Source organism: Microtus oregoni, unplaced genomic scaffold (genome assembly GCF_018167655.1).
Source record: "Microtus oregoni isolate MIOR12 unplaced genomic scaffold, Mior012 000015F_ref0000493, whole genome shotgun sequence".
In the NCBI taxonomy this organism is placed as follows: Eukaryota; Metazoa; Chordata; class Mammalia; order Rodentia; family Cricetidae; genus Microtus; species Microtus oregoni.
The window spans coordinates 37,800,001-37,820,708 of record NW_024543074.1 but is presented as its reverse complement, the minus strand read 5'-3'; the positions used below and the strand labels follow the sequence as shown (position 1 = coordinate 37,820,708).

General features: G+C 46.9%; 2 protein-coding genes and 1 long non-coding RNA gene across 11 annotated transcripts in view; 1 reads left to right on the top strand and 2 right to left on the bottom strand.

Annotated features, from left to right (window-relative positions):
* The window catches only part of Tom1l2 (target of myb1 like 2 membrane trafficking protein), a 124,053-nt gene extending 115,027 nt beyond the window's left edge, over positions 1–9,026 (bottom strand). Inside the window, exon 1 of one of the 7 annotated variants that reach the window (XM_041665516.1) lies at positions 8,796–9,026. In XM_041665516.1, the coding sequence (XP_041521450.1) occupies positions 8,796–8,847 (52 nt within the window). In that variant the 5' untranslated portion in view covers positions 8,848–9,026. The remainder of the gene's footprint in view (positions 1–8,795) is intronic. The other 6 variants (XM_041665517.1, XM_041665514.1, XM_041665511.1 and 3 more) reach the window with 6 other exon arrangements.
* Positions 9,027–9,291: 265 nt separating this feature from the next.
* The window catches only part of Drc3 (dynein regulatory complex subunit 3), a 35,639-nt gene continuing 24,222 nt past the window's right edge, over positions 9,292–20,708 (top strand). For 2 of the 3 annotated variants that reach the window (XM_041665519.1, XM_041665521.1), the window contains exons 1-4: positions 9,292–9,478; positions 10,086–10,195; positions 14,714–14,919; positions 20,014–20,130. In XM_041665519.1, coding sequence (XP_041521453.1) covers positions 14,760–14,919; positions 20,014–20,130 — 277 coding nt within the window. In that variant the 5' untranslated portion in view covers positions 9,292–9,478; positions 10,086–10,195; positions 14,714–14,759. The remainder of the gene's footprint in view (positions 9,479–10,085; positions 10,196–14,713; positions 14,920–20,013; positions 20,131–20,708) is intronic. The other variant, XM_041665520.1, reaches the window with a different exon arrangement.
* Positions 14,391–20,708, bottom strand: part of LOC121456952 — an 11,665-nt gene continuing 5,347 nt past the window's right edge. The window contains exons 2-3 of the long non-coding RNA XR_005975669.1: positions 15,043–15,120; positions 14,391–14,432 (exon numbers count right to left, since the gene is read on the bottom strand). This is a non-coding gene — a long non-coding RNA (uncharacterized LOC121456952). The remainder of the gene's footprint in view (positions 14,433–15,042; positions 15,121–20,708) is intronic.

Sequence of the window (20,708 nt, the reverse complement as noted above, 5' to 3'; positions counted from 1 at the left end):
GGGGAGGGGGTACTGGGTGTAGAAAAGTTGAAACAGAGCAGGGGGATGGAGTAAAGGGAGGAGTATGGAAAGAGCCAACCTACTAAATACATACACAAAAGCTACAAGAAATCCTACTGATTGAAAAATAAAAGTTTGAGGGAGGGAGATGGTAATGCACTACTTTAATCCCTGCTCTAGGGAGGCAGAGGCAGGAGGATCTATGTTTGAGGTCAGCCTGGTCTACAGAGCAAGATCCAAGACAGTCAGGGCTACACAGAGAAACCCTATCTTGAAAAACAAAAAACAAAAACAAACAAAAAAAAACACACCAAGAGAAACAGACACAAAAGGACAAATCCTGGGTGATTCTTCATCTGAAACTCCTAGCGAGTGAAGTTTATACTGTTGGAAACAGAATGGCGGCTGTGAGGGGCTGGGGAAGGGGTCCAGTAGATGTTCTTTCAGAACAACTTCAGATGTTCTTTTATTTGCAAAATAAAGCAGTCACTGATGGATGGTGGTGATGCCCCCCACAAAAATGAGCACTACTATCACTGTACCATGTGTTTAAAATGGTTAAACAGGGGCTAAAGAACACCTCAGTCATGTAAGGACCTAAGCCTGATCCCCCAAACCTACTTAAAAATGTACTGAGGCCAGCAGGCAGGGGCAGACAAACCTCTGAGCTCCAAGCCAGCCTTGTCTACATAGCGAGTTCTAGGCCAACCAGAGCTACACAGTGAGACCCTGACAAAAAGGGCCTGGCGGTGGTGGTGCATGCCTTTAATCCCAGCACTCGGGAGGCAGAGGCAGGCAGATCTCTGTAAATTCGAGGCCAGCCTGGTCTACAAGAGCTAGTTCCAGAACAAGCTCCAAAGTCACAGAAAAACCCTGTCCCAAAAAACCAAAAAAAAAAAAAAAAGACAAAAAGGAACAAGGGGGAAGCAAAGTCAGGAGACTCACTGGGCTCACTGGGCAGCTATGGTGAGCTTCAAATCAAAGAGAAACCCTGCCAGTTCCTGAGGATAACAACCAAGGTTGTCCTCTGGTCTCCAGACACAAACACAGGCATAAAAATGATAAACTATGTTATATGCATTTTACTGTTTTGTTTTGTTTTTTTGCTTTTTCAAGACAGGGTTTCTCTGTGTGGCCCTGGCTTTCCTAGAACAAACTCTGTAGTCCAGGCTGGCCTCAAACTCAAAAGTTTGCTTGCCTCTGCCTCACAGTGCTAGAATTAAAAGCATGCACCACCACCACCCGACTTTACCAAAATGTTATAGAGAGAAAATGACTGGGCACAGGGGCCTTCATAAAACAGTCAATCCAAACAGTGCATGAGAAAAACTGGGTTACAGTAGCATACTTTGCTTTTCTACTGGCAATAACAGCACTGTGAGCTGCAAGGCAGAATCATGCCATCAACAGAAGGGAGCTCTCAGAAGACTGCTTGAAGAGAGGGAGCGGGCAGCAGGCTTGATGCTCAGAATGTGAAAATCAAAGAGAATCTTTTATCAGGAGAAAGGAACACTAAATGGGAGCCAACTCTGAAACTAGTTTGAATAAACCCTCTTTTCTAACCACAGAGAGATGGCTCAGTGCATAAAAGCACTTGCACACAGGCTTGGTGGCTGAGTTCAATTCCTGGATCCCACAAGATGACCGAAGAGAACTGACTCCCAAACTGTCCTCCAACCTCCACCTGAGCACTGCGGCATGCAAACCACACTCATACACATATACATATGACAAATGAAAAATTTTAAACCAAGCTGGGGGGCTAGAGAGAAGACTCAGCAGTTAGGATTGTTTACTAGTCTTCCAGAGAACCTAGGTTTGGTCCCAGCACCCACATGGCAGTTCACAACCATCTGCAACTCAGGCACAGGGATATGATGACCCTTTCTGCCCTCCCTGGACACTGCATGCATGTGATACACAGACATATATGTGGACGAAACACCCTCCACTCATTTTTAAAAATAATAAAATTTTAAAAGGAAAAATTAAAATGGCCCAGCCCCCCCCCCCAAACTTGAATGTTATTATATCCTTTCAAACTACTGGGTCAGTCAAAACATTCTGGCTGATTTATCTGCCAGGCCAAGAGTAGCATTCCTCATGGGATACTCCCTCAAAGCACTGTGTTTATCCCTCCCTCTCGCTGATATCCCAAATCTAAGGTCAGAAAGTACATAACTGAGTACAGGGAGATAATACAGGAACATTCTGAGAGGTTAGAGGATGCTGCTTTCCAAGGAATGGAAACAGACAAGAATAAGAAAAACCTTGAGGAATTTGTAAGCAGGCTTATGATAGAAATTTTATTCTCCTTTGCACTTTTCTGTGTTTTTCCTATTTTCTCTGTGGCCATGGCTGATTTTTTTTCAGAGCACAGTTACACATGGATGTGAACTATCCCAAATAGTGGTGCACTCCCAGAGGCCATGCTTGCACGTGTTAAACAGCACAAGAGAAAGAGCAGCTGACCCCTCATGTCTTTCCAGTCTGGTGTTTTATAACCTATCCAGACAATGAAGGACAAATGTTCTCATAAGCCCAGACCTTGTCCCAGTACTCCAGTGACCTGCCATTTCATTTCTGATGGAGTTCCCTATCCCCAACCTTGGAGCAAATGTCACTGTCTGCAGCTAATTTCCTAGTGCAGCCCACCTTTTCATTCTGCACAGGCGCGGCTTTGATGCTGAGAGAGGAGAATGATCTTTCTGTAGCTACCCAGCAGCCCAGCGCAACTCCCAGAGGCAGAGTGCTAGGTTTAGACTCCAACTCCCTCACTGCTAGCCATGGGACCCCAAGTAGGTTAACACATCTTTGTGCTGCCTTGATAGCTCCCATCTGCAAATCAGAGACAATAACAGTATCCCTGTACAGCACTGCTGTGAAGATTAAATGATTGTAAGAGGAACGGAGCCATTTTGGCCTCTAGCACATAGGAATTTAATACTGAACCTAAAAATAAAAAACATTTAGCTACTTTTATTAATATTCTTCCTCTCCTCTATTCTCTTACTTGATTAACCTGTTCCATCTTAACCAGTCACTTTCTGTCTCACATGATCTAGATACCTGTCCAAGGTCTTTGTTGAGCGAACATCCTGGTGAATGCTTAGCTAGGTGTGTGCAGGCGGGCAATATAAAGCCATTAAACATCTAAATCAATGAATTTGAAATAATCACCCTTTAAAGATAGTTCCCCAGAGTCCATATGTAGTGTTTTTGAAGAAAGATAAAGAAGACATGAAAAGAAGCCAAACATTCCATCTATAGCAACGGTTCTCAAAGTGTACCAGCAAGAGCAACAGCATGGCTAGGGGGCTGATCAAAAATACCAAGTTCTAGCCCTGTCCCAGGAATTCTAAGAGTGGAGCACAGCACTCCAGCTGAGTAGGCCTTCTGGGTTCTGATGCTGATGAATTATGCATTCTGAGTCCCAGAAGTGCCAAGTGAGCACTGGCCCGGAGTGACTTCCAAGCTTTACTCTGCTGCTGGCCTACACATGTCTCTTCGTTTTCCAGAGCCTGGGTTTCTTCTTTTTTTTTCCATGATTTATTTATTTGCATTAGTGTTTGCCCACATATGTATCTATGTAAGGGTATTGGATTCCCTGGAACTGGAATTATAGACAGTTATGAGCTGCTATGTGAGAGCTGGGAATTGAACCCAGGTCCTCTGGAAAAGCAGCCAGTGCTCTTAACCACTAAGCCATCTCTTCAGCCCTGAGCCTGTTTTTTTTTTTTAAATGAAACAGAGTGATAAGATTCAAATAATTCGGTATTCTGAGCACTGAATGATATTCTGTGCACAGAGTCTGTGCACATTTTTGGTACTGAGTGAGACAGTGTCCATTCCTTTCAGTGTCCTCCTGTGTATCTCACACAGTTGTAAAGACTAAGGAAAATGATAAAGCCAAAGGGTTTTGCACAATTGCCAACTGTTACGACACTCAGAGGGACTACTAATTATTCTTAGTATAAATAGCCAGGCTGGAGTTCATCATCTCCCATTCACAGGACACCGGGAAGTACTTCATGTCCAACACCGCCCAGCCTCCAAGCACAAACACTGTGGCTGTCTGTGGCTGAAGTATTTTATCTTTTATTTTTTTTATTTTGTTTTTGAAGTATTTTAAAGAAAAGAGATGATCTTTGAATTGAATACCTGAAAACAATTCTAACCAACACAAAGAAAATGGCAGGCATCTGCAGGACACCACGGGTCTGACTTGGGAATTTCTGATACGTGGTATTCAACTTCATCCACCTCTAAGTAGTAGAAGGTTGAGATTATGCCATACCCTAAATTTGTTTAATTTTCCCCCACTTCTCAGCTTCAAACTACACATTCCACTACCGAGCACCTTCCAGAATCAAGGACAGGATCCGGACATGAAATGCACGAGCAGCTATGTCAGACTGTGTTCTTGGCACAGTCTAGCGAGGAAGTTTTCTCTCCTAAAGGCTCCTTAATAGTAGTGGTTAAATATCTGCATACCCACACTTGCCTAGCACTCATAAGGCCCTGGGTCCAAGCATAACCCCACAAACACCTGTATTCCCAAGACCTTACAGGTACTCAGAATCGACCAAGATACTTAGGTATGAGATATGCGCAGCTAATAAGGACTTTATGGGTGGGAAAATGAAGTCTAGAAACTAAAAGTTGAAGTCAATCAATGAAAGTCACAGAACTGGCTTGAAATCCTAGCACAGAAAAAAAAAGTCATCTTTGACAGCTGCCCACCCAGAGCAGAGCTCATCTCGTCATTCAACCCTACCTACCACATTCCCCACAGCCACCTCTCTCGTCTGGTGGTCATGAGCCCATGTCCTCTCCCTTCTCCCTGCCCATTCAAGGCTCACCAGACCCTTCTCTTGCCCTGAAGAGTACCTCAGACTCACACCTACCCTCCACTGTCTTCTGACATCTTCTAAACTCCTACATCTCACCAGCCGTCCAGGCAGCTGTGTTTTCTCCCAAAGCCCTAAACCTCAGGACCAGAGATCTTGGCTCTCTCACCTACCAGCTAAGCAGTCATTTCACTCCTCTGAGCCTCATTTTCTTCATCTGTAAAGTGGGAAGGACAACTTATGCCAAAACAGCTGGAAGAAAAAAACGATCCTTGCAGAACTGCTTTTAGGTATTGTCTTAAAAAATTATTTTTATTTTATGTGCATGTGTGCCAGAGTGCATGGATGTGCACCACAAGCATGCAGGAGTCCATGGAGACCAGAATAGGGTATTAGTTCCCCTGGAATTAAAGTTACAGGCTACTGTGAGCCACTATGTGGGTACTGGCATCCAATCCTCAGTCCTCTGCAAGAACAATAGCTGCTCTGACATTTTTTAGAGATTTATCTATTTGTTATTTGTATATGTATACACATATGTCTATGCATCACATCGCAGGCATACTTGGTGTCCACAGTACCAGAAGAGTCTCAAATCCTTGAGACCGGAGTTGCGGACAGCTGTGAGCTGCCATGTGGGTGCTGGTAATCAAACCTGGGTCATCCGGAAGAGCAGCCAGTGCTTTTGGTTGCTGAACCATCTCTCCAGTCCCAACTGCTGTTTAAAGCATTAGCCTGTGGCTGCTATTTTTGCATACCCTTCCCTTATCCCCAGAACATACTTTTTTTTTTTTTTTGCTGCTGCTGCTGATGTCTTGAGATAGGGCCCCACAACAACCTCAGGCTCTCTATGAAGCTGAAGCTGGCCTTGAACTCCTGACCCCCTGGCTCCACCTCCACTTGGAATTACTAACATGTACCACCATTCCCAACATATGTACATACTTTAAAAAAAAATCACAATACTGAAAATCATGTTTACTCTTTACCACAATACTACAGAATATCCACTAAAACTTCAATGTGTCAATTTATCATTTTTTCCAAACTAAAATGACTAAGTCCTACCTGCTGATTATTGGCTGCCTAGCAACAGGGACCTTTCATCATCCTCATGATCAAATTTATTTTTCTTAAGATCTATTTATTTATTATGAGTACTGTGTGTTTGCCTGTATATATGTATCTGTAGCACGTGCACACCACAGAGGCCAAAAAAAAGGTGTCAGATCCCCTGGAACTCCAGTTACAGATGGTCATGAGCTGCCGTGCGAACACTGGGAACTGAACTTGTGTCTTCTGCAGGAGCAACACATGCTCTTAACAGGAACCATATATCCAGCCCTTCAAGCGTCTTTCAACAGGCAAGAGCGGACTACGGCCTGGGAGGGTATTTTTCCTTCACAGGTCATAAACCAGTCACATCACATGGCCTCTTCAGATAGAAAATGCTTGTCTGACTTAATTATTCTTCAGTGAACAGAAAGATAGTCCAGTTCACTGAGTCTCTACAGTGTTCCAGATAAGATACCAGTTGCTGGTAGATATCACCCCTTCAAACCACAGCACTCTAAACACAAGTCTCCCTGTCACCCTTCCCTGCTTTTCGCTCTGCCGGTCACTCTTGGGTTCTGAAGGTTTCCACAATCTTCTGAGGTTCTACAGCCAAGGTCATTCATCTCAGGCCACATCTAGCACATTTATTTATTTTTTACAGTCATTCAAATACCCGTATGTCCCTTATTTCCCCTTTTGACATTCTGCCCTTTATACCTACCAGCTCTATACCTACCAGCTTCCCTCCCCAGGCCTACAAAACCCTCAAGTTCACTGGCTTGAACTCAACACTGGATTGAAAAATGAGTGTGGACCACAGTAAAAGAACACTTGAAGATGGGGGCAAAAAGAATCCCAGCACCCTCATCCGCCAGATCAGAGATGCCTGCAACTTTGCGTGAAGGGACCAATGTCATCCTCCACAGGCACCCACATACACAAACATGTATGTATTCACTCACACAGACACATGCACACACATATATACATAAAACAAAACCTTTTCAAAAAGAGAGGGGCTGTCTGAAGAGATGACTCAGTGGTTAAGAGCACTGGCTGCTCTTCCAGAGGACCCAGGTTTTAGTGCCAGCACTCACATGGAAGCCCACCACTGTCTCAAACGCCAGTTCCAAGGGATCCTACACCCTCTTCTGGCCTCTGGAGATGCAAGGCATACAAGTGGTGTATAGACATACATGAAGGCAAAACAAACTCATACAATTGAACAAAAAATAAAGAGATACTTGAGTGAGCATCAGAGAACAAAGTGTCACAGAAATAGAAAAAGACTTTCAGGCCCCAGGATCCATGATTACTTATGAAAGACACTGAACCAAAAAGAACAAAATGTCCCTAAAGTACCAGTTAACCAACAGAAGAAGCCTCAGTAAGTTCATGGGCCCCTCTAAAGACTTGAAAAGTAGGTTATAAATTCATATGCAAAGAGGAAAATAAGCAAACCTCTACTGCCTGAACTAGTCAGACCCATAAGGGCAATTCAGATCCCTGTTCACACAACCTGCTAACCCAGCTTTAATGTGTGGGTGTCTTGTTTGCCTGTACATCTGTGCACCATTTACATACCATGTATATAAAAGGGGCCAGAAGAGGGCAACCAATCCCCTGGAACTGAAATTACAGCCAGTTGTGAGCCACTAGACAGTTGCTGAGAACTGAACCTGGATCAGCAGCCAGTGCTCTTAACCAGTGAGCCAGCACTTCAGCCCCAAAACATAGTTTTAAAAGACACTAATCAGCATTTTTGACTGATCTCTTGGCATAAGTTCCTGCCTTGGGTGAAAAGCCAAATTGCTTGTTTATTACTTACTGCTTGCAATGTTAGAGATCAAACCTAGGATTCTGTGTGTGCTTAGCTAGCTCAACCGCTGAACTATGCCCCAGTCTGCATGTGGCTTTTTCAGTAAGGAAACTTCTCAGTGGCCACTTCGCCTGTGCTTTTCCTTCTGGGGCATGCTGCCTATCTCTGGCTCCTTATAGTATTGACGGGTGATCTGAATACTATACACTATACTACCAACAAGATTTCGGTCTTGTCAATTTAATATAGCGAGAAAACAAGAGCCAATGTAAGGAGACGCTGCATATCAACAAAGACAGTTAAAAATTGAGAACTTGGAAAGTCCCACCACATCTTATGCCCAAACACTCGCGTGAAAGACAAGAGATAAGGTCAAGAAGAGTCTCTGGCAAAGTCACTACTGGAGTCCAAGTTTCCGGGTTCTAGGGGAGTGTTTATCAACAAGCAGTGCGGCCGTCCAGTCTCCCTTCTTTCCTAGGAGACTCTGCGACCCGTGCCATCCCCCTGCCAAGACAGTCACCTTCCCGGAGCGCCTCCCCCATTCCAGTCCCTCCTACAGCCTGGCGGAGTTGCAGCTCAAATTAGAAGTCGTGCAGCTTGGGACATTTTCTGGGAAGGTGCCCAGCCTCAGAGCCATTGGTACCCATGAGTAGAGACGGGGAGGAAAGAAAGAAGTGACATTCCACAAAGGCTCTGGGAGAAAGAGGCCCTTGGAGAAGACTGCTCGCGGTGACATCTCCCACCCAATACGCAAGGGTAAGCAGACCAGCACGGGCACTACTTCTAGGGAGAGACTGGAAAAGCTGGGCCCTGATGGGTAGGGATGCAAGGGGCCTCTCAGAGTCCAAGTTGCACCTCAGGGGAGGCTCCGGGCAGGGTGAGGTGGCACCGGCGTTAGGCAGAGGCCTCGTGACAAGGATGCCTGGTCCACCTTTGAGATGACACCGCTTATTGGCAGAGGCCCAAGCCGCACGTGAAGTGATATCTGTGCGGGGAGGAGGCCCCGGACCTCACCAGCCCGGCCAGCTGCTCTGTGGCTCACTCGACGTCTGCCCCACGCGCGGCCTTACCAAGACATTGCCCTACAGGGGTGCTGAACGGATTCCCCAGCAGGAACTCCATCTCTGCAGGCCTCGTTCCGGCCCGGATGCCTGTCTGCCACGGGTCTCCGCTGCCCGCGCCGCGCTCTGCCCTGACTGACACTTGCCCCCGCCCCACCCTCGGGAACGCCGAGCGCCGGCCTGACCTCGCCCTCTGGGTGCATCCCTATTGGGCAGCGTCTCCCCAGACCGCCTCCGATTGGACGGCACGCTGCTCTCGGTGAAGTCCCACCCACCCCGCAGCGTCCGATTGGGCACAAAGCAAGCTAACTCACTGGAGTCCCCGTCAGCCGTAGCGGCACAACCCTCTGGACCCGCCTCAAAACGGGGTTCCTTTCTTTTGATTCGTTAGCCTGTTTGTCAGTCTAGAAAATCCTTACTATGATTTGACAAAAGACATGTCCATCATCCAAATAACGATAGCGTAACTAGAAGTTGCGGCGCATTGACGGTGCTGATTGGAGAGACGTTTGTTTTCTTCAAGGCTGGTTGGTGTTAGAAGCTTTTCGCCACCCAGAAATGTGGTCACGTGATACGTCAACTTTCACCTAGGATATTTATTGCCTGACTTCCCCTTAGCAACAGAGTGGCGGGCTTGGTTACCCAGCAACCAACCAAGAGACGCGTCCACTTCAAGGAGAGTCCTTAGAAAGGTAAGAAGCAAGAGGCTAGACTCCAAGACGACTCTAAGATCAGAGGTTGCGTGATTCAATTCTGTCTTTTAACTGTTCTGTAAGGACTCCGCCCTGGCCTTTCTCATTTGTAAAGTGAGCACATCTATCATTTTACACTTGTACTGAGATTTATCAGTCCTTAATAGAAGAAAATCATCACGTATAGCTCCTAAAGCCCGCAAAAGCTGGAAGGAAGAGGGTCCATCTGCCAGTTTCCTGGCCTGATCAGTTTCATAGACAAAGAGGTACCCGGTCCTCTTGATCTGAAGTAAGTTACTTCATTTGGTCCTGTATGAAGGGCTTAGAAGGAGAATACAGAACCTGGGGTTCCATAGCAGTCTCTGTCAGTAATTCACAGTAATTTCCCCAAGGCCTCAGTTTTCCTCTCTGGGAAGTAAGTGTTCTCCCGCTATGTTACACTGGGGCTCCCTTTTCAGGAGCTCCCAGCGCTGACATGCAATTATACAAGTTGTGTGCACCGAGAGTTAAACAGCACTCAGTCCGTTGCTGTTATTCTCGTTATGTTATGGCCAATAGGATCTACATGGTGCTTCAGGCCCAACTGACCCAGGTTGTTGTTTCCCAGGAAACCTGGACTTTTGTCCCATGAAGAGGCTACCTGGTTGATTTGCAAAGCAGTTTTCTGCTGTTTCTCCACATCCTACCTCTGGTCTTCACCAAGGACACTGTCATCAGGCAAGTCAACCAGACCCCTGTTTGGATAAATTATTATTATAATCCCCATAGGAGAGGATTCTTTGGGTCTTGTCCTAAGAAAAATTGTTAGAAAAATGAGCTGTGATCATGGTTGTTCCTAGTTTGCTGGTTACAAGGGAGTCACGATTAGGAAAATTGGCTCTACTACAGACTAGAAGTCATGCCCTTTGATAAATCTGCATGTTGGCCGATCTAGAAAAGCCTCAATGTTAAAAAGATCCCTACTATGTCCTTTCATAGTTCTGCAAACCCACTTGCTCGTCGTTGTTTGGAAGTAAATATTGGGACGATTTATTTAATTCAAGTCTGAAACAGCAGAACCTCTCTGTCTGAGTTATTCCCAGCTGTTGCTCTCACCCCCAGAAATCAGGTCACACCCCTTCAGTATCCTTTCTCAAGGTTGGTTATAGAGAGCTGCTGGGATCTTGTAGCTCTCACAAAGCTCTCTCCCACACACACACATCAGCTGTGAGCAAGCCCAACTCCCCCATACCTGGGCTGAGACAGACTTCAGTTGGAACTGTGCTCTCTTGTCTAGGCTTTCCAGACTAGGTCAGGCCAGATTGCATGGTACAGAACTAACAAACACACACACACCCAAAAAAAGAACAGTATGAGTCAGAAACGTCCTTTGTTCTCTGGGTCTGATGAAGCTAATGGAAAGGAAAGGTTTGTTTTTGCCTTCCGGGCTCCTCGTGGCTGCCTAGACCATGACGCCATCTCCTCTAGTGCTCACTCACTCCAGGGCTCCTCATGGCTGTCTGTGGCATGACCCTTGAACTCTCCTAGCGAAGTTCTGAGGGACAATTTATTTTTCTATTAAACTTTCCCCCACCCCACTCTCTAACACTATTATTGGGTCAATCAATCACTTAGCTTGGGCACAACCTACCAAACTAGATTCTGTCTCAAACTGGGAGTGATTAGTCCCACATATAAACATAACTCCTCCCTTCCTCCCTCCCTCCCTCCCTCCCTTCCTTCCTTTCTTCCTTCTTTCTTTTCTCCCTCCTTCCCTCCCCCTGCCCTCCTCCCTTCTTTCTTTCTTTCTTTCTTTCTTTCTTTTTTGAGACAGGGTCTCTCTGTGATAACTCTAGCTGGCCTGAAACACACTATGTAGACCAGGCTGGCCCAAACTCAGAGATCCACCTGCATCTGCCTCCCAAGTGCTGAGTTTAAAGGCGTGTGCTGCTCCCAGCTAGACTCACTTCCCTTTGTAATTCTTGGCACAGCAGTTATAATTGTTTGGTTGGAGCCTCTGGCTCACCCCTGCATTGTCCTGGAAGCCCCATTCCCTCCCCCTTCTCCCCATCTCTCTCTCCAAACCCTGACACTCAGTCTCTGAACAAAGGAAGTTCCCTCATTCTTAATGGCTACTGCGACTTCCTTCCCTGAAGTTGCCTGCTGACCAAATCCCCACCTAACCACTCAGCTTTTGACCATACTTGGGCAAAAACCCATCTTGTGGTAGAAACATCATCACTCCTACAGCCTATAAAACTTTCCTACCTGCCTTGGTGCGTGACTTCTCTGGCCTCCATCTCTGGGATCCGAGAACCTGCCCAGGGGAGTTGCTTTGCCCAATATACCTGTTGTTATACTTTTTCAATTCAACTTAATCTGGTTTACTGCATCGGCAGAGAAACTTATTATGGGGGAGGGACAGAAAACCCATTAGTAATGAGCTTTCTGAAAGTAAAATCTGATCCATCTCTGCCCTATAAGCTGTAGGAGCTTCCCAGCATCATAGGACAGAAATGCAGTGCAGGCCTGCATCACTTCTGCTTTCCTGCCGGGTGGGAGGGTCTTTTCTTTTCATCCTTCAAACTGTGTCTTCCCTGACCAGGCCAAATGCCCCTACTGCATGCTTTCATAGTTCCCCACACCTACTAACGTTGTTTTTGTTTTCTTTTTTTGAATTTTCAAGACAGGTTTCTCTTGCTTTGGAGACTGGCCTGGAACTCACTCAGTAGACCAGGTTGGCCTCAAACTCACAGAGATTCCCCCTGCCTCTGCATCCCGGGTGCTGGGATTAAAGGCACATGCCACCACTGCCCGCCCTAATTTTTCATTGTTTGTAAGTAAATATTGGTATGACTATTTAATTCATGTCTGAAACAGAAGACCTGTCTGAGCTATTCATAGCTTGTAGTAGTTATTCAGTATGGATGTGTAGGCCAGGCACAAGCTCCTACAAAAATGGGGGAAGAAGGGATTACCTGCCTAACTGGAAAAAGACAAAGGTGGGAGCTGGTGGAGTTATTTTCCAAAAGACACCCGGTCAGAACCTGCCCTGCCCTGGGCGTGAGCGATGAACATGGACAACACCAGTCCTACACTGCCTAGAACCTGCGGAGCTTGACTGGAAGCTAGCTTGGCCGGTCACACCTAATGGACAGTGATGAAATGGAGGTCAAAGTTTTGACACCAGAATTGAGTCATTTCCCAAAGTACAACACCTCTTTTTAAAAAAAGCTCCAAATACTTTCCAGATAACATCTGGCAAATGGAAAACATTAAAATTTCCCCAGAAGTAAATTTGGAGGTTGGTAGTAAATTACAAGAAACTTTAAGGAAAATTATTTAGGAAGATTAGGAAGCTGATGAGCACAAGAATTGTCCTGGGAGGACAGTCAGTCAGTCAGTCACCTGAGGAGGAAGAGTCAGCCGGAGAGAGTAGGGAAACAAGGCTGAGGTTTTGAAGGGTTGGGGGCACAGATGGAGAACAAGCAAGGACCCTGGGAGATATCCAGATCTATTCACCCCAGATAGGATACCAACGGGAGACCAAAGAAACCATCCCATCAAGCATAGCTTGGTGAGCCAGCTCATCGCAATTGCTTGCAGGAGTGACTCAAAGGCAGCTGCATCGCTAAAAAGCCAATCCCAGCATGGGTGACAAATCAGGACAGTTGCATCCTGGAGCTCTCAGCCTAAATTACAAGCCCCGCTATCAAAGACTGTCTTTCCTTCCTCAGAACTTATATATGAACTCTGTTGTTGTTGTTGTTGTTGTTGTTGTTGTTGTTGTTTGGGGTGTTGTTTTGTTTTGTTTTGTTTTGAAACAAGGTCCTTCTACATAGCCTTGGCTGTCCTAGAACTCACTACATAGGCCAAGGCTGGCCTCACACTTTTAAGATCCTCCTGCCTAAGGCATGTGTCACCATGCAAGGCCTTACATAAACTCTTCAGTAGCGGCTTAGTATTGTAACTTTGTGAGCTTCCTGAGTCTTGTGAGTCACTCTCCCTCCAGGAAGGAATGTTTTAATTCAGACTTCACAACATGGGGTTGGGGAACGGAAGGGCCAGGCACCCTAGAGTTACTGACATCAGAATCTTTGCTCAGGGATAGTGAAAGACTAGAAGGTGAATACTTATATATGCTGCATTCACACGGATGACAACAGAGAAAGAGGGAGCAATCTTAGAAGGAAGTCAGGTGGTCAGGGTTCCAGGTGGAGCTGTCGCAGGAGCTGCACTGGCCCTGTGGAATAGAAGGCAGAGGGAAGCCACACCTGAAATCGAGATGGGGAGGACCAGAGGTTCAGAGAGCCCTGGGACCAAAGGTAGAAGGTAAAAAGGAAGGTGAGAAGCAAGTGGGAACAGAGGGGAGGATGGACTCCCAGAGTGTTCAGAGGGCAGAATCTCAGTGGACGGACAGGAGCATATGGCCCCACTTTTCTGGGGTTGGAAATAATCAGAGTGGGGACTGAGCAGCCAGCCCTACAGGGCTGTGATTCCACCCTGCAAAGCAGATCAGTCAAGTACGACTAACCCAATATACAGACTCTGCCTTCACCACCCCCGTGCCTCTGAAGGCCCCTTTGGGCCGTTAGCAACTGACCCTGATCTAGCTTAAGTAACAGAGAAATTAATGCAAGAAATCCACTAACATGTACAGGGTCTGGACTTAGGGAACCAGCAAGTAAACACCTGCTGTGTCTATGTCTATCCTTATCCTCTTCCTGCTGTCCACCTACCCATGTGCCTGGCGAGCGCTAGCTACATAGTTCCTCCCTACATGAGCAGTCAGCTCATTGATCACCCTCATCCTGAGACCCCAAAGTTCCCATTTCTCAAGGAAGAACATGAATGGCCACCTTGAGTCAGTGACTCCTCCATGCATGACTGTCTGCCTGGGGTTGAGGTATTCCCAGAAAGGCCACTGCAGGCTGGCACTTCCCATGATCATTGTCAGCGACTTGAACCAGGAGACCTAGGTAAAGACAGAAGGTCAGAGATTAAGCACAGGAAACCTGAGAACCACAGGCTAAGGAGACCCATGTGGGCACCAGCCCTGTGGGCCCAGGTAGAGACCCCACTGTGGTTGTAAAGTCAAGAAGTGAACCCCAGCAGATGGCTGCTGGGAAGGCTTAGGGCAGCCTTCCAGCAATGTGTTTGCCCCAAGGTACAGCAGGCAAGGGGCAGGAGCAGGCAGCTTGTGGCCTCCTAGCAGTCCATAACACCACGACATACACTGCCCAATTCTGTTCTCAGAGCAAAGGAAAAGTCTGTGAAAGAAGAACTCAACTTCTCAGGGAAGATGAACCGGCCGTATGACTCAATGGACCCGAAGGTGATGGACGATGACATGCTCAAGGCAGCTGTTGGGGAGCAAGGCCCCCAGGAGGAGGCTGGGCAGCTAGCCAAGCAGGAGGGCATCCTCTTCAAAGACGTCATATCCCTGCAACTGGACTTCCAAAGTAAGTGCCTGGGTGCCAGGAGTGTGGCCTGGGGCAGCAGGGCCTCCCTGACTTTCTCTGCCCTATTTCAAATCCCCAGATTTTACAGAGTCAGGGATCAATTCATAGAGTATTGAAACCTACCAGACACAGGGATGGGGGTATGCATGCTGCATCAAATTCGTCCAGAAGCTCCATAATTTGTCCACAATACTCCTGGTTCTGAATAAGAACAGAAAAAAATAAAATAGGATTGGCCTGCTCCAGATTTAAGTGAGCCCCTAGAGACCATGTTTTCTCTAGCGTCTAACTCTGCACTGACTTGAAATGGAGTCCTTCATATGGAATGAAGTCCTTGGAATGGAGGGAATCCCTTGTGGACAGAACCAAAGAGACCCCACATTTCTGGAGTCGGCACTGGAGGGAGTGCTTGGGGGGATGCGTAGGGTGTCCAAAGTGGTTAAGGGCACTGGCTGCTCTTCCAGAGGATCTAGCTCAGTCATCTGTAACTCCAGTCCCAAGGATCCAATGCCTTCTTCTGGCCTCCACAGGCATTATATACATGTAGTACACAGACATATGTACAGGCCAAACCCCATGTATATAAAATAAAAGAAAGGAATATATATATGAACTGAGAAAATTGTTCAGTGGTAGGAGGCTTATGATGCATGAGACTCAATCCCAATACTGCCTAAAAGAGGAGCAGGAGAAAGCAGGAGGTGGCCAACGCTCCTGAGCCCTCTGTTTTCTGAGTAGGTGAGGACCTGATGTCTTAGGCTGCAGCTGTCTAGACATTTGGTCAACATCAAAGGCACAGGGTCCCTTGCCAAATGCTGGAACAGCCAAAAGCAAGAAGACCTGGCCTTAAATAAGTCCACAGGACCCCTGGGTGTGGCCTCCAGTGATGTCCCAGGGTGGCAGCTTCCCTGGAAGGAGTGAATGAGGAGCAGCTACTTCCTCCCCACCTCCCACTCCCCGCCTAATGGGCATTCTGCCAGTGCTGAGCAAGTGCCTAAGAGATGCCAGATGCTGTTCCAGGCACCCAGATTTAGCACAGTCCAAAAGACAAAGAACCTTACCTTTGTGGAGTTGGTGTGAGGGAGACAAAGAAGACAAGGAAATTAGATCGTTACAGGCAGTATGTGTTGTGGGGGAAAAGAAAGCAAAGAAAGGAGAAAAGGGAAATCAGAGTTGGGTGCAGTGTTTTCTACAGTGGCCAGAGCCTTGCTAAGGTGAGAGTTGAATAAATACTTAAGGAGATGAGGAGATCTGACGGCATGTGTGTACGAGAGAGAGAGAGAGAGAGAGAGAGAGAGAGAGAGAGAGAGAGGAAGAAGAAGAAGAAGAAGAAGAAGAAGAAGAAGAAGAAGAAGAAGAAGGAGGAGGAGGGGGTGGGGAGGGAGGGAGCAACCAGTGGGAGGCCAAGAGGTAGGCCAGAGCCAGTCTGAGAAGGCCTGCCGAGGAAGCCAGTGTGCGGACAGGCAGGGAGGTCATGTCGTCAGCAGGTGCTTGCCTTGGACAATGAAATGTATTTGGCTTTTATAGTGAGTTGGGATTGCCAAGTATATTGAGTAGAAACAGGATAGAGTGGGACTTGAGTTTTCACAAACCCCTGCTGGCTACATGCAGGGGCCGGAAGAAACGGGAATCTAGTGAGATGGCTACTACTGTGATGATGATGGCCTTGCCAAGGTGGCGCTCACAGAAGTGAAACTGGTGGCTTCTGGGTGGGAAGTTCATTTGGAGAGGTTGGATATACCCTTGTTCATTGGGGTATCTGGGCCTTTCCATGTCACCTGCTGTTGTCTAAGGGCAAGCCAGGTACAGGTGTGTCATAGCCACCTACCTAAAGTGTCCCAGCTGGAAGCCACCCAACAAAGGGTGAGTCAGGGCTAGGTTTCAGCCTGTCAGACAGCAGGGCCCTAGTAGGTGCCAGGAAAATCCAGACCAGAAATAGGAGGTGGCTAAGAGCCTTGGGCTGAACTGAGTACCACTTCCAGAAATATGTCGAGACAGAAACAGAATTAGTTTGGGAAATCTGGTAGCAAACAGAGACCTAAACAACAGATTCTAGTACCACCTGTCCCTGAGGACATGGAGGAAATAGAAGGAACCACTCCAGCAAACGGGAAAGCAATGGAGATCAGATGATCCTGTGTCCCCCAAGACCTGTGAAGGGTCAAGTAGCCACACACACCAAATCTCAGAACCTCACCAACAGACCCCATCTCTTGGACAAGTGTGAGCTGTCACTAGAATTTTGTTTTGTATTGGGGATTGAAGCTGGGGCCTTGGGCATGCTACCCAGGTGTTCTACCACTGAGTTATGTCTCCAGGCTTGTACCACCTTTTGCCTGGTGCCTGTAGAGGTCAGAAGGTGGTGTTGGATCCTCTGGAACTGAAGGTACAGATGACTGACTATAAACCACATGTGGGGGCCAGGAACCAAACCTGGGTCCTCTGCAAGACTAAACAAGGGCTCTTAACCACCAAGTTGTCTCCCCACCACCTTACCTGCCCCAGGTTCTCTTTTTTTCATTTTGAAACATGCTCTCACTGAGCTGACTGGCATTACACTTGTTAACCTCCTCACTTAGCCTCCTGAGTAGTTAGGATTCTAAGCCTCTAGCTCTAGTCCCAGCTGGATCTTACTGCATACCCCAGGCTAGACTTGCAGTCCTGATACAGGTGTGCACCCCCATGCCAGGCTCTTAATAGTCCTTTGAAAACTGCCTTCACACCTAGATCATTTCATGGCTTTAAATGAGTATAGTCTAAGACTAAAGTTTTGGATTAACGGGGTGTGATGGCTATTCTTGGTTGTCAACTTTACAGCCTCTGGAATTAACTAGAACCCAAATGGCTGGGCACACCTGTGAGGGAATTTTTTCTTAATTAAATCATTTCAAATGGGAAGACCAACTTTTTCTGGTTTTGTTTGTTTGATTGTTTGGTTGTTTTTGTTTTGTTTTGTTTTGTTTTTGAGACAGGGTTTCTCAGTGTAGCCCTGGTTGACCTGAAACTCACTCTGTAGACCAGGCTGCCCTTGAACTCACAGAGATCTGCCTCTGCCTCCTGTACCACCATCACCTGGCAGATTAATTTCTAATCCAGTTCTTTTAGTCTGGGCCACACCATCTGCTGATAGCCTATATAAGGACAAGGAAGCTCTTTTTTTTTTTTTTTTTTTTTTTTTGGCCTGCTTGCCCTTACTCTGCTGGCAAGTCTATTTCTTCACTAGCATTAGAACCCACTTCTTCAGATTCCAGCATATATACTGAAGACCAACTGAGGCATCCAGCCTTATGAACTGAACAACTATTGGATTCTTAGTTTCCACTGTGGCTTCTAAGACTGAACTCAGGTCATCAGATCCCACAGCAAGCACTTTACCTACTGTTCCATCCTTTCTTTCTTTCTTTCTTTCTTTTTTTTTCTTATTTTGAGACAGGGTCTCACTTGTAGTCCTGGCTGGGACTGGTTATGTAGATCAGGCCTCCAACTCACAGAGCTCCACCTGCCTCTGCCTCCTGAGTGTGACAGCCATTGTTGGACTAGCTGGACCACAGCCTGTAAGACATTCTAATAAATCCTGTGTGTGTATACATATATATACACACATACATACACACACATACATGCTAAGAGCCAGTGTTCTATCTCTAGGTCATATATAAAAAGTATCCTGAGTGGGCATTTGGATATATAAACTTTGTGTGCATATATTGTATGTATGTGGGTGCACATGCGTGCACACACATTTAGAGGCATATTTATTTATTTATTTCTGTTCCTCTCTGTGTCTAATACAGAAGGCTAGGGCAATAGCTCAGCAGTTAAGAGCTCTGACTGTTTTGCTAGAGTACCTAGGTTCAATTACTAGCACTCAGTGGTGGCTCACAACTGTCCGTAACTCCCATTCCAGGGGATTTGACACCCTCTCCTGACCTTTAAAGGGCATCACACAGAGCACACACAAGGTATACACACATACGTGCAGGCAAAACACATATACATTTAAAATAAAAAAGTCAGGGTTGTTTTTTTCAGTTTTGGAAAAGGCATAAAAACAAGTAGAGTTTTTTAAGCTGTATTTGCACACAGCAGCAGGACTGTGTGTGGCTTACGAGGAAAGCTGGGAGGCGCTGAATTTGTTCCGCTGACCTCTAAGCTTTACATACTCAATATGGGCTTATTTATACTATTCAGAATGCTTCTTGCTTCCAGTGACAAAAGTCAAGCTTTGGCCATTGTGACCTGCCCAGGGAAAGAATGGCTACATGGCCAGGGCGAGTCCTCTAACTGCAGGGTCTCTTTACTGCCGAGCTGTCTGGGCCCTGCTTTCTGGTGTGTGAGTGATCATCCCGGCAGCTGCTGTTTTATGCTCTCACACCTAGAGATACTTCTATCATGTGTTTGGAGATGGATTTTTTTTTTAATTTGCTGGTCTAACTGGCATGGTGAGGCAAGCCTCTAATCCCAGCACTTGGGAGGCAGAGGCAGGCAAATCTCTGTGAAGGCTGAAACCAACCTATTCTACATAGTGAGTTCCAGGACAGTCAGTGAGACCCTGACCCAAGAAAAAAGAAAAAGGAAGGAAGAAAGGAATGGAAGGAAAGGGAAAGGAAGGGAAGGGAAGGGAAAGGAAGGGAAGGGAAGGGAAGGGAAGGGAAGGGAAGGGAAGGGAAGGGAAGGGAAAGGAAATTTCAGGTCAAAGGGCATAGATGGTAAATATTTCAATAAATGTTACAAAATGGCCTTTCAAAAGTAAAACCAATTGAGTGACCCTCCCACCATGCCAGCCCCTGCTTGTAACCTGTGTTCCAAGGTAGACCTGTTTCCTCAGGAGCCCCAGCCCAGTCCTTGGGGCAGTCCACACTCACCTCCACACAGACACCTGCCTAGCTCTCCCTGTCACATCAGACCTCTCTGATCCTCCTCAGTGGCCCTGGTGACAGTGCTGGTCCTACACTCACCTGCTCCTCCCCAGGTGACTCTATGGAAGGCAGAGAGCTGTGGACATCTGTGGACACCTGCTGAGTACATTTCAGTCTGCCAGGGCCCTGGCAGGAAGCCCCAGCCTTAGTCACATCTGGGCTTTGCTTGTTTCAGACATCCTCCGCATAGATAACCTCTGGCAGTTTGAGAACCTGCAGAAGCTGCAGCTGAACAACAACATCATCGAGAGAATCGAGGGCCTGGAAAACCTCACGCACCTGGTCTGGCTGGGTAAGGCCTGGCTCTGCGTCTGCCTTTGTTAAAGGCAGCCCACTGCCAACGACATCCATCGCCTCCCCACAGAACAATCACAGTGACACTCGGCTGCCAGCCTGTTGTTAGCCCAGGCGCAGCAGAAGTGCCCTGTCTGTTAGGAGCAAGAAAGTGACAGTCTGTTCAAAGCCTGGGGCTTATGCTGGGCAAAGCCTGACAAAGACGGGCTGCTGCGTACCAGGCAGATTACTCCATCCCTCCTGCCATCCTCTCAGGTTGGTGAGCACAGGGACAGCCCTGGACTGGCATTCACATTGGTACAGGTGAACAGCTGGCCATTATAATGAGCACAGAACATAGCCATGTGCTGATTGTGGCCTGCTTACGCTTCATATGACTTTACTTGATCCATGCACCATCCCTATCATTACAATTAATAAATCAAGGTGACAATAAGTTAAATGAGGGTCACAGGCTCCCTTGAAAATCTTTATTTGATTCTAGAACTTTTAGCTTCACTGTCAAGGTCACTGGGGCTTGGCCTCTTAGGTGCCTTCCATCTGGTGAGAGGCAGGAGAGCTTCTAAAGGACAAAAG